The sequence below is a fragment of the Sebastes fasciatus genome, chromosome 3 (genome assembly GCF_043250625.1).
Source record: "Sebastes fasciatus isolate fSebFas1 chromosome 3, fSebFas1.pri, whole genome shotgun sequence".
Lineage (NCBI taxonomy): Eukaryota > Metazoa > Chordata > Actinopteri > Perciformes > Sebastidae > Sebastes > Sebastes fasciatus.
The window spans coordinates 41,803,213-41,815,334 of NC_133797.1; the positions used below are offsets into that span (position 1 = coordinate 41,803,213).

Genomic DNA, 12,122 nt, shown 5'->3' on the forward strand with positions numbered 1-12,122 from the left:
GTGTGGATTTGGGGATTTTTAGGACTGCTCTTCTCTGGTGTTTCAGACCTCTGTGAGTGCGGTGCATAACGGGGAAGTATGTCAGCGGGCTGGATTATCGCCGTAATCCATCAGATCATCCCGCAGCCCGCCGCCACCCGGGGCATCCATCTTTAAATAGACGGCTGAGATGAGAGGTAGAGGATTGGGTCTGCACAGACGGGCCGGCAGGGGAGAGGGACGGCTAAAAGACGGGTGGAGCTGGAGGTGGTGGTGGTGGTGGTGGGGGGGGGGAGCAGACAGAAGAGTGTGAATACGTGAAAGCATGAGCGAAGGATAAAAGAGGAAGTAATGAGCACAGAGAGAGAGAAAGAGCTTAAACCGGTTTCAGAGGTCACAAACAGTTAAGAGTGAATCTGAGTGATGTAACTAAAAGTCACCAACATGAGTTTAACCCCCCGAGACCCCGACGGTGCTGTCTGTCAGAGGCCGTAGCAGGTTCAGTTCTACAGCTACAGAGAAGATCCTGGTATCATATGAAACTAGGAAACCTGATGAATCCATCGGTACCAACCAGGTCAGACTAGCATGTCCGTGAGGAGGTTAAATAACGCTCCAGGCGAGGAAAACTAGCATGGTCATTTCCAAAGGGGTCCCTTGACATCTGACCTCCAGATCAGTGGATGTAAATGGGTTCTATGGGTACCCACGAGTCTCCCCTTTACAGACAGGCAAAAAACCCTGCAGCTTTCCTAGCTACATTAACAATAAGGGGGTTTCTGAGCAGTTTTAGTGCTTGCCATCCAATCGCCGAAAAATACAATTCTTGCAGAAATCTCCAAACGTCAAAAGATTTTGATCCCAAATCACAGCATGTCTTCTTCTATGGTGTTCCTCAAGGTCTTGGTGTCTTAATGTGGTATTCTGGAGGGATTATTGATCGTTTTTATCAATTCTCCAGTGGTTAAAAAATGGTTTAATTTAGCACCAAATCTGTGGAACAAATGGTTTCAACCCCAAAAACTGCTGCAACAACTTAACAGACATAATAGAGCATGGAGATGACCATCAGATACTACTATCATCATGTTCTAAACCATGATACACAATGTTTATTTCTGATTAATGACCAGAACAACTTGACCCTCAGTGCTGAGACCCCCTGGACCCCCCTAAAGAAGACTAGAACGGGTCTGTTGTGGGTCTCAGAGGGTCAATACACACAGAAGAGAACATATACTGTATATATTGAATGTATTGATTTGTGTACATTGACACGAATTTCACATATTTTTCGTGATGGTCAGCAGGAAATCAATTTGTATGTAATCCACGTAATCGTGAACCAGGAAGGATAAAGAGCAACGAACGCGGCGTAGGGAGGAGGTCGGGTCGGACGGGTCACAAGGTCAAAAAGGCCGCTGTTCATGTGACACTGTGATAGGTCGAACTTCATTTAAAAAGCTGATCAGTTATAAATAAACTTCTAGGTCATAAAAGCAGCTGTATTGACATAAAAACAAATACAAAAATTGTTAAATGGGTCATAAAAACAACTGTGAAATTCATGAAAGGTTCAAAATGTTTAAATGTTAAAAACAAAGTCTTTTAAAAGCTTTAAAAACGTTTAAATGTCAGGATATGTTCCTGTCAGTAGTTTATCTGTGATCTACCTGTTGAGTCTGTTGTGTGATTGATTAGTCATGCCTGATCGATGATGCCTCTAAATGAAGCTGCCGAGGTTTATGACTGACATTCACCTTTTCAGGTAAAAATAAACATTTATACTCTTGAACTTTGACGTATGTTTGCCAAGTTGTTCTGCTATGTTTTATTAATATGCTGAGTGAGTTTGTAAGTTATATTTACATGTTCTGAGCGTGAATTGAAGCGGTTTAGTTCTGCTGCTGTCATGAAGCCACATGACGTCACTGTTTCTAGTGAAGCTGATAGTGAAGATAAGTAAGACGTGTGTTAATTGTAAAGTAATCGTTTAAGACAAGAAACAAGGAATACAAGAAGATAGAGGAAATTCAAAGTCATTTGTATTTTATAAGATATTTTAGTTTAATTCCTTTTGGTCAGATATTCTATGTTGGTAACTCTTAATTTTACAGGTCCATGAATTTCATGGTAATTAGATAATAATTAGCAAGCAACCTATTTGAAATTTCTTTAAAATTACTGCAAAACTAAACCAATATTTACCTAAAATTTATCAAAAAAGACTTTGTTTGGCTATCTTAACTCTGGACTTTTATTATTATTATTTTACATCTATTATAAATATGATTTAATAATTATATTCCACTATTTCCCAATAAGCAGCCTTCAATAGCTGGTAATGTATGTAATACATTTCCAGGAAAAGAACACAAAGTTCATTGATCTGCTTTATTTCCATGTCTGCTGATAAATAGATATTAATAATTAATGTCTTAATAGCCTCCCTGAATCATGACGTCAGCTACCAGGTTACATCTATAAACCTGTATGGCCTACTGGAATTATTAAAATGCTCCGAACCAAAAAAGAGACACAACATATTCATGTAGATATTTTGATAGAAAAAGAAGTAAAGTGATGAAGAAAAGCTTGTAAACTGAACTTCATTTCAAAGCCGTCTGGGTAACACTTCATTTTACAGGTCCGCTAATTTCATGGTAATTATTTGATAATTAGAAAGTAACCTATTTGACATTTCTTTAGAATATTTACCTCAAAATGTATCAAACATTATTTTATTATAAACATTATTTAATAATTATATTCCGCTATTTCCTAATAGCTGATAATTTATTAAATACATTTCCAGGAAAAGAATACAAAGTTCATTTATCCGCTTTATTTCCATGTCTGCTGATTAATAGATAATAATAATAAATGTCTTAATAAACTCCCTGAATCATGAAGTCAGCTACCAGGTTACATCTGTGGAGACAATCAGTCACCATGGCGATCAGAAGAGTCTTCTATTAGCTCTGGTTTTCCACCTCCGATGAAGAGCAGCCGCTTCTCTGCCTCAGGGCCCGATTTTAACTATTAGATGAGGTTTTAGCATATAATTATTAAAGGGACTATTTGTAACTTTCAGAAATGCTTCTTAACAGCGACACCTGTGGCCGTGAAATCAACGAAAGTCAGCGTCGGGCTCGCGCTTGCTCGCTCTAAATAGACATGAACGAGCATCGCTCATCACAGTGAGGCGACACACGTCAGCTAAAACCACAATATCACTCTATATTTCAGCTGCTTGACAGTAATGTTAGCTGACCAGACCAAGGTCTCTCCATGAACATGATTTAGATCTGATCCTAGTGTTGGCTTTTCCTGCCTCAGTGCAGGCTGATGCAGCGGGGCTCTGCAGCGAGTCTCCCTGCTCTCTCCGGCTGCGGGCGGAGAGAGCAGGGAGACACCGGCACCCGGTCGGTAACGAGACGATAACGTTTCTCTCTGCAGAGCTCCGTCACTTCACAAGACACGGGAAACCTCTGTTGGTCTGGAGGAGCTGCAGCAGTTATTTCTGCACAAACGTCCACTGAACATTCACTAGATATTCTCAGCGCTAAACTAACTCTTCTGCAGTGTGGAGTGTGCGCGCGTTCACGTCTAGAGGTGGAGCGAGTACGCGAGAACGCGAGAACGCGCGCGCTGTCTGAGTGAAGGCGAGCAGGCAGAGGAAGAGAGTACAGCGGCCACACGTGAATGCGCGTATGCGAGCGCGCATGTGTCCCGACCAGGTACATTTATACGCTTACAAAGTTACAAACAGTCCCTTTAAGCAAAAGAAGAACATTATATTGTGACCCAGTCATAAAAGGAAAATGCACATAAATGTAAAACATTGTAAACTGAAAGAACTTATATAAGTAAATCTGAAGAAGCTTTCTGAGAGGAAGCATCGCGTCAGAGTTTCATTAACTGATATTCATCTTTTTCAGGGCTCAACATTTACCTCCATGCTGGTGCGGTTGCACTGGTGAGTATCAGCAAACCAGCCGTCTCCTGTTGCACACTGATCCAGGTCGATGTCCTGAATGTTGACGTCCACACGGATCACACCTCTGACACGGAAACACACACACACACACACACACACACACACACACACACACACACACACACACACACACACACACACACACACACACACAGGAGGGAGGTCAGGTCACGTATGTCAGAGTAAAGAAACCAGAGCGGCTCCAAACATCATCAAGACTCAATAGAATAATCTCCTTTTTTCATCTGCACAAACCTTTAAATGGATTTAAATCTTTTAAATGTCAGATTCTATCCAACTTCTTTTATTCCAAATGCTAATCAGACGTTTCCACAGCGTGCTGGAGAGAAGGTCACAATAGATGAAATACTGCTGCTGTCGGCTTCAGAGCTCATTTTGAGACCAACCGAGTATCACGAGATGGCCCCGACGTCATTAAACACTAACAGTGACTTTATTAAATATGCTCTATTGTTGACGGAAAAGACGAGACTAAAATGTAGTTTAAAAAAATAAATACTTTATCAAAATCTCTCTATTTATTTTTGTTGACAAAAACCTTTTTTTTCCAAAGATGCTGTTCCATGTGCTGCGCTCGCCACATCAGGACTACACTGGCAGCATCTATTGTTTTTCCAACCTACTCGAGTTCAGCCAGCGTGAACCCCGGCACCAGGGGGTCACGCCCCAGTGTCGGGGGGGTCACAGCGGGCTCACAGAGGTCAGACCCAACCACCAGCTCGCTCTGACTCCCGGAGCTGCCGTAGGAAAAATGATAGACGCACACCGGCAGCACACAATGAGCACAGACACCCACGAGATCCAGACTGACTTTACTGTCTTTCAGAGGTTCTAGTAGATTCAGTTTTAGAGCTAGAGAGAAGATACAGATATCATATAAAACTAGAAAACCTGATGAATCCATCAGTACCAACCATGTCTGGAAGGAGGTTAAATAACGCTCCAAAGTTGGGCTAAATGTTGTCAATCCCTTGACCTCTGACCTCCAGATATGTGAATGTAAATGGGTTCTATGGGTACCCACGAGTCTCCCCTTTACAGACATGCCCACTTTATGATAATCACATGCAGTATAAATGTGTTATTGTCTCCTATTCTAAAATGGTGTATCTGAATATTTCTGCATCCTGGGGTCCCTAAACAGTGTTGAAGTCCATAAATTGTGTCTCACTGTAAAGCTAATAATAATCACAGCCTCATGAAACATTACAGCCACAAACTAGAGACCTAGAGCATTCAGAGGATGATGGATCAACCTAGAGACCTAGAGCATTCAGAGGATGATGGATCAACCTAGAGACCTAGAGCATTCAGAGGATGATGGATCAAACTAGAGACCTAGAGCATTCAGAGGATGGATGGATCAAACTAGAGACCTAGAGCATTCAGAGGATGATGGATCAACCTAGAGACCTAGAACATTCAGAGGATGGATGGATCAAACTAGAGACCTAGAGCATTCAGAGGATGGATGGATCAAACTAGAGACCTAGAGCATTCAGAGGATGGATGGATCAAACTAGAGACCTAGAGCATTCAGAGGATGATGGATCAACCTAGAGACCTAGAGCATTCAGAGGATGGATGGATCAAACTAGAGGCCTAGAGCATTCAGAGGATGATGGATCAGACTAGAGACCTAGAGCATTCAGAGGATGGATGGATCAGACTAGAGACCTAGAGCATTCAGAGGATGATGGATCAAACTAGAGACCTAGAGCATTCAGAGGATGGATGGATCAAACTAGAGACCTAGAGCATTCAGAGGATGATGGATCAAACTAGAGACCTAGAGCATTCAGAGGATGGATGGATCAGACTAGAGACCTAGAGCATTCAGAGGATGATGGATCAACCTAGAGACCTAGAGCATTCAGAGGATGGATGGATCAAACTAGAGACCTAGAGCATTCAGAGGATGATGGATCAGACTAGAGACCTAGAGCATTCAGAGGATGGATGGATCAGACTAGAGACCTAGAGCATTCAGAGGATGGATGGATCAAACTAGAGACCTAGAGCATTCAGAGGATGGATGGATCAGACTAGAGACCTAGAGCATTCAGAGGATGGATGGATCAAACTAGAGACCTAGAGCATTCAGAGGATGGATGGATCAGACTAGAGACCTAGAGCATTCAGAGGATGGATGGCTTTCCTAGCTACATTAACAATAAGGGGGTTTCTGAGCAGTTTTTGTGCTCGCCAGCCAATCGCCGAAAAATGCAATTCTTGCAGAAATCTCCAAAACGTCAAAAGTTTTTGATCTCAAATCACAGCATGTCTTCTTCTATGGTGTTCCTCAAGGTCTTGGTGTTTTAATGTAGTATTCTGGAGGATTATTGATCATTTTTATTAATTCTCCAGTGGGTAAAAAATGGTTAAATTTAGCACCAAATCTGTGGAACAAATGGTATAAACACAACAACTGCTGCAACAACTTATGAGACATAATAGAGCATGGAGATGACCATCAGATACTACTATCATCATGTTCTAAACCATTATACACTTTCACTATTGATTTTGATTAACTAATTCATGTTTTTTTCTGATTTGTGACTAGAACATCTTGACCCTCAGTGCTGAGCAGCATCTCAAATTACCTTTCAGGTTCTCAGCTTTCAGAAGATGTTCACCACTTCTATGTGACATCTACTGTTGACCTGCTATCTGCCCCTAAAGACCCCCTAAAGACCCCCTAAAGACCCCCTAAAGACCCCCTGGACCCACAGTTTTCAGTGATTAAAACTAAACTAGTGACATTAGTCTTTGACTAAGATGAGACTGAAATACTCAGACCTTTAATCAACTAAAACCAGTGACCAAACAAAAGAAGATGAGGTCGACTGAATATGATCAAAACTAACAGGACATTTGACACAAGACTAAATAAATAAATAGCTGACAATATTAACACTAGTTGGCATTTGTGTGTGTGTGTGTGTGTGTGTGTGTGTGTTTTTTGTTGTGTGAGCCCTAACCTGAACTCTGGCGTCAGGTCAGGCTTGAGGCCGTAGAAGGACGTGGACAGGGTCAGCATCCAGTCGGGAACGAAGAATCTGTCCCTGCAGTCGAGGAAGGGCGCGCTGGCCCAGCGCACCCCGCTGTGATTGGTCACGTAGCTGTCGCCCTGCCTCCACTTGGGCGTGTCCAAGGTGCTGAGGTCGTTGAGGAGCACCCGCTTGGACAGGGCCGCCATCGGCTGGTTGAACTCTGGGAACTTAAAGCTGGTGAACCAGCTGTCGTCGGGGGCCGGGGCGGGCGGGTGCAGGCTCTCCCAGGCTTTGGATAAGTCCTGGAGGATGATGGTCTGCACCTTGGCTGTCGGGTCGCGGGAGGCGCAGAGCACCAGCTGCGGCACCGGGGACGCCGGGTCGGCGTCGAAGGTGAGCAGGGCCCGCCGGATGAGCAGGTCAGCTTCCAGGAGGGCGCGGACCAGGGCGTGGTACCACTCCATGTCCTCTTCCACGGTGCTCTCCCGCAGGTCGCTGGCCTGGAAGATCATGTTGAGGAAGTTGGCCGTGTTGGCGAGCGCGTCCAGAGGGGACCGGAGGGGGGCGCTGAAGCTGACGGGCAGGGATCCGGTCTGCCCCGGCGGGCTGTACGCCCGTGTGCAGCGGGCTGCCTCCAGAGTGGAGGGGTCTCCGGTGTACAGGAAGGTCTCTGCTGGTGACCAGTCATCTTCCTGCTGTGTGGGAGCTTCTGATGGCGTCACCGTGAACCCAGAAGGTTCTGGAGGTCTGAGGGAACCGGACGGGGAGGAGGGCACATCGGCGGTTCCTGTGCTGTTTGTTAAAGAGTCAGTGGTGTTGTCGGCCTCCACCACCGTGACTCCTGATGTGAAGTCTGGAGTCACCTGAGCTCTGAGGAGGGAGGGGAGCAGAAGAAGAAGCCAAACAGGACCCATCCTGAATTCACTCTGAAGAAGAGGAGGAGGAGGAGGAGGAGGAAGAGGAGGAGGGAGGTCACACTCCTACTCCTACAACACCTTCTCTTTTTGGTGCTTCACCCCTTTGTAGTTCCCTTGAGGAGAAAAAAACGGTCACATGTTGGCGAAGGTTTGGACTTTCTTCATGTTCTCCATCAGTGAGGCGCTGCAGCAGCAGCAGCAGGTGTCCGGGAGGAGCAGCCTCGGTCTGCGGCGCTCACACTCGGAGCGCACGGCTCCATCTGTGCACCGCACGGACACACGCATGCGCACGTACACACGAAAAGACCATTAAACCTGCGTGTCCTCGGTGGTGGTGGTGGTGGTGGTGTCGGGAGGCGGAGGATGCAGGGAGCAATCCCTGCATCTCCGCAGTCCGTGCGATATCTCCCTCCTGCGGTGTGTCTACGTTTCTAGTCGACAAAGCTGCAGAGCAAAGCAAACGCAGCGTGCGCAAGAAGGAGGAAGAAGAGGAAGAGGAGGAGGAGGAGGAGGAGGGAAGAGCCTCAAAGTTGTGGGATCCCCGTGTTGAGGAAGAGGAGGAGAGAAGTGTGTCGTAGAGATGGAGCCTCCTTTCCTCTCCTCTTCGCTCTGCTATCTGTTGCTCTAAAGTGCCTCCAGCCCATCTGACGGAGGCTTGTGATGCTCGTCCATCCTCCCCCCTCCCTCCCGTATCGACAGGGACACTCACCAGTGCTGAGAGGTGATGAGAGTGGTACATCTGTTGTGTGTGTGGAGAGGATGATGCAGTCAGTCAGAGATGGGGGTTAAGCTCTGCTGCATTTCAGCATCCATCAAGAAGAATCCCCCTGCTGGATGGATGGATGGATGGATTAACCCCTCCTACACAGAGAGAGGGGATGGGAATGTTCTTTTACTGCGCACACACACACACACACACACACACACACACTGGAGGAAATCATAGATGCAGCATGACGACCTACGTAGATTATTACAGGTAATAAAAAACAACAACAAGAAGAGATTTTGTAGTTTTTTTTTTTGCAATGTCAGGGAATTCCCCCCCTTGTGTATGTGTGTGTACAGGTGTGTCCGTTTGCATGCACTGTCTTCATGTGTGTGTGTGTTTGTGTGTGTGTGATGCTGCATGAGAAGTGTGAGAAAGAAAAGGGAAGAGAGATAGAGAGAGAGAGATAGAGAGAGGGGTGAAAATGAAGCATGCTGGCTGGGAGGAGTGATGCAGGCAAGAATCCTTGTTTTGGTGGCCATGGCAACCAGTTTCAGAGAATCACCCCCCTGATACACACACACACACACACACACACACACAAACACGTGCACGCACCCGCACGCACGCACACACACACACACACACACACACTCACACACATGCATCTAACACCACTCCCATTGTGGGACTTCACTGCAGAGCAGCGAAGGAGCTGCAGTCAATCCTGAGGAAGACAATAAGACGTGTGTGTGTGCGTCCTTGTGTTTGTCACCTGTGCAGCGTAATCGTGTTCCTGTTCTCGCAGCCGATTAGACTGTTGTCAGGCCATTAAATAGGCGTCATCAGTCGCGATAAGCCCCATAGATGTGGGTCAGTAGGGGCCTACTACACCTACTAGGAGGTTTTATCATCTATTCACATGATAGATCACCAAAAGAAGGAATAAAAAAATACGACAGCGACCTCTAGTGACCGTAGTAATTATGACAGGAGCAGAAGAGGAAGTCAGGTGCTGCAGTATAGACAGGGTGAAACCAACAATGTGGAGTCATCTTTGTGTTTGTAGTTATTTTACCCCAAAACACGATGTTTCCCCTAATCTTAACATGTTTCTTTTGTCTAAACCTAAAGAAGTTGTAGTTTTGTTGTCTAAACTTAAAGAGGTTGTAGTTTTTTTACCTAAACTTGATGCACATGGCTCAATAGAACAAACAGAACATTAAACAGTGCAGCTCAACAGAACAATATGAAGCAGTGGTTTTAATGTTAATGCTGCATGCCGCTGACCTCTGACCTCCAGGCTGCATCACATCAACATTGAGCTCTGCAGGGCAGGTTGTTAGTTTGATTACTCCACATAAAGCCCAGATATGAGCAAACACTGCCTCCTAAGGATTAATGGCCCTTCATCTACTCTCTCATCATTATCTGGATCCAGCAGCAGCAGCAGCATCATCACTGCTGGATGGCCTGCAGCGCCATCTGCCTGCCGCACAGTGTCGATGCAACACTCCAGGTCCGTCTGTGTTGTTGTTGTTATGACGGTTCAGACTCACTCTGGGTGTGTTCGCTGCTGTCTGAGCCTCATGCAGTCTGAGGTCTCCGGTCCCTCCATCCTCCCACTCTGTGATGGAGGGAGCTCTGTTTGTGGTCACACTCACAGCTCAATGAAGCTCCTTCTTTAAAGTCTGTGTAAAGCAGATATAAATCTGCATTCTGGGTTTGTCACATCACAGAAAGATGTGTTACTAACCACCCAGCCACTTTTGAAGGATTAACATTTTTTTATATAAGTATATAAAATTAGCTTTCAAAATCATGGACCTCTCTTAATACATCCATGGCTGAAACCACGCCCACAAGCGGTTGAAGGTGCAGGACAGGATTCCCTCAGTAGTGGGGAAATGTGGCGTACGGAAGACCGCTTGCCGGTGTCTCTCAGGGGCCTGAGTCTTTCTGATGGAGGCTCAGCCCGACAACGGTGTGAGGCCAGTCTATCCATGGGATTCAACTCGGCGTCTTAGGGACGGCCGCTCGGTGTGAAAGGATCCCCTCCCGGGTTAGGGTTAGGGTTCACGTCTCCCCGGCGCTGGTTGGCCCCCGCTGGCCACATTTCCTCCGAGGCGGTCGGTCGGCTTGGAAAGGCTCGAGGCGTTGTAAAGCTTGCGGCTTCGCGGCCGTCTTCAGGTTTGTGCAGACGGGTGGAGTTATGTTAAGGACGGCTCCACTGCGTCATGGCTTCAGCCCCGCCTAAAGATCCTGAACACAAAACAAAAACGGTTTAACGGTCTAATTCCACAATCCAGAAATACAACGTTCAGTCTTCACATGTTTTCAGTCATTACTTTCCAACATTTATATGTTGGAAAGTAATGACTGAACATATATATGTGTATATATATATACATATATATGTGTATATATATATATACACATATATATTGAGGGTAAAGGACAGAAGGTGTCCGTTACTGCAGAGATTATAAACCCCCTTGAAGTATATTATATATTATATTATATATTATTGGGTTATATAAATAAAACTTACTTGACTCAATTGCCATGAAATTATGTAAACACATTCATGCTCCCCTCAGGATGATTTCTAAATGGACTGCATTTCTACAGCGCTTTTATCCAGAGAGTGCTTTACACTCTACGGTCTGGATTCACTCCTTCTGTCCATCATTCTACCGTCCAAGGTGCCGAGGTGGACTCTGATCTGAGACAGGAGGAGCCGATGACTGATTGGTGGATACCTGCTCTAACCGTTCCACCACTTTGGTGACGTCTTAACGTTTCCTCTTAGCGCCGTCATCAGGTTTATCACCAAATACCTGCAGAAATAATGACATTCATCAGTCTCAGCTGTACTTAATGTTTTTATATATTATTATTATTATTATTATTATTATTATTATTATTATTATTATTATAGGCCTATCAGACTTTACTTAAAGCTCTAAAAATACTCTGGTTGGTTTCTACTCTCTGTTTGAGCTGCAGCTTCATTCAACCTGCTGCGACATGATGTGAACTTTATGTCTAGTTACTGTCCGGGCCGGTTTAAAGCTGCAGTAGGTAGAAATGGACCCGGCAGCCATGTTGAGACCAGTTGAGGAAATACCAAGCACCGCCCACCAGCCGAAGCACAGCCAATAAGAATGTGCAATAGTTAGCTAAAAGTACATCATCTGAAAGCTGAGAACCTGAAGATTAGTTTGAGATGTGTGTCAAGTTGTTCTAGTCATAAATCAGAAATAAACATGAATTATTTAAAATGAATAGTGAAAGTGTATCAGGGTTTAGAACATGATGATAGTAGTATCTGATGGTCATCTCCATGCTCTATTATGTCTCATAAGTTGTTGCAGCAGTTGTTGTGTTTATACCGTTTGTTCCACAGATTTGGTGCTAAATTTAACCATTTTTTACCACTAGAGAATTGATAAAAATGATCAATAATCCTCCAGAATACCACATTAAGACACCAAGAC

At 44.9% G+C, this 12,122-nt stretch overlaps 3 protein-coding genes across 4 annotated transcripts in view; 2 read left to right on the top strand and 1 right to left on the bottom strand.

Moving 5' to 3' along the window:
- Positions 1-6,742, top strand: part of ccsapa (centriole, cilia and spindle-associated protein a) — a 157,368-nt gene extending 150,626 nt beyond the window's left edge. The window contains exon 5 of one of the 2 annotated variants that reach the window (XR_012593409.1): positions 6,260-6,742. The gene's annotated coding sequence lies outside the window, so the exon portion shown is untranslated. Of the gene's footprint in view, positions 1-831; positions 1,021-6,259 lie in introns of those variants that run through there. The other variant, XR_012593408.1, reaches the window with a different exon arrangement.
- The window catches only part of gpr179 (G protein-coupled receptor 179), a 31,141-nt gene extending 23,231 nt beyond the window's left edge, over positions 1-7,910 (bottom strand). Inside the window, exons 1-2 of the mRNA XM_074631209.1 lie at positions 6,985-7,910; positions 3,935-4,043 (exon numbers count right to left, since the gene is read on the bottom strand). Of these exons, the coding sequence (XP_074487310.1) occupies positions 3,935-4,043; positions 6,985-7,910 (1,035 nt within the window). The remainder of the gene's footprint in view (positions 1-3,934; positions 4,044-6,984) is intronic.
- Positions 816-12,122, top strand: part of LOC141765186 (ATP-binding cassette sub-family C member 10-like) — a 90,567-nt gene continuing 79,260 nt past the window's right edge. Inside the window, exon 1 of the mRNA XM_074631213.1 lies at positions 816-898. The gene's annotated coding sequence lies outside the window, so the exon portion shown is untranslated. The remainder of the gene's footprint in view (positions 899-12,122) is intronic.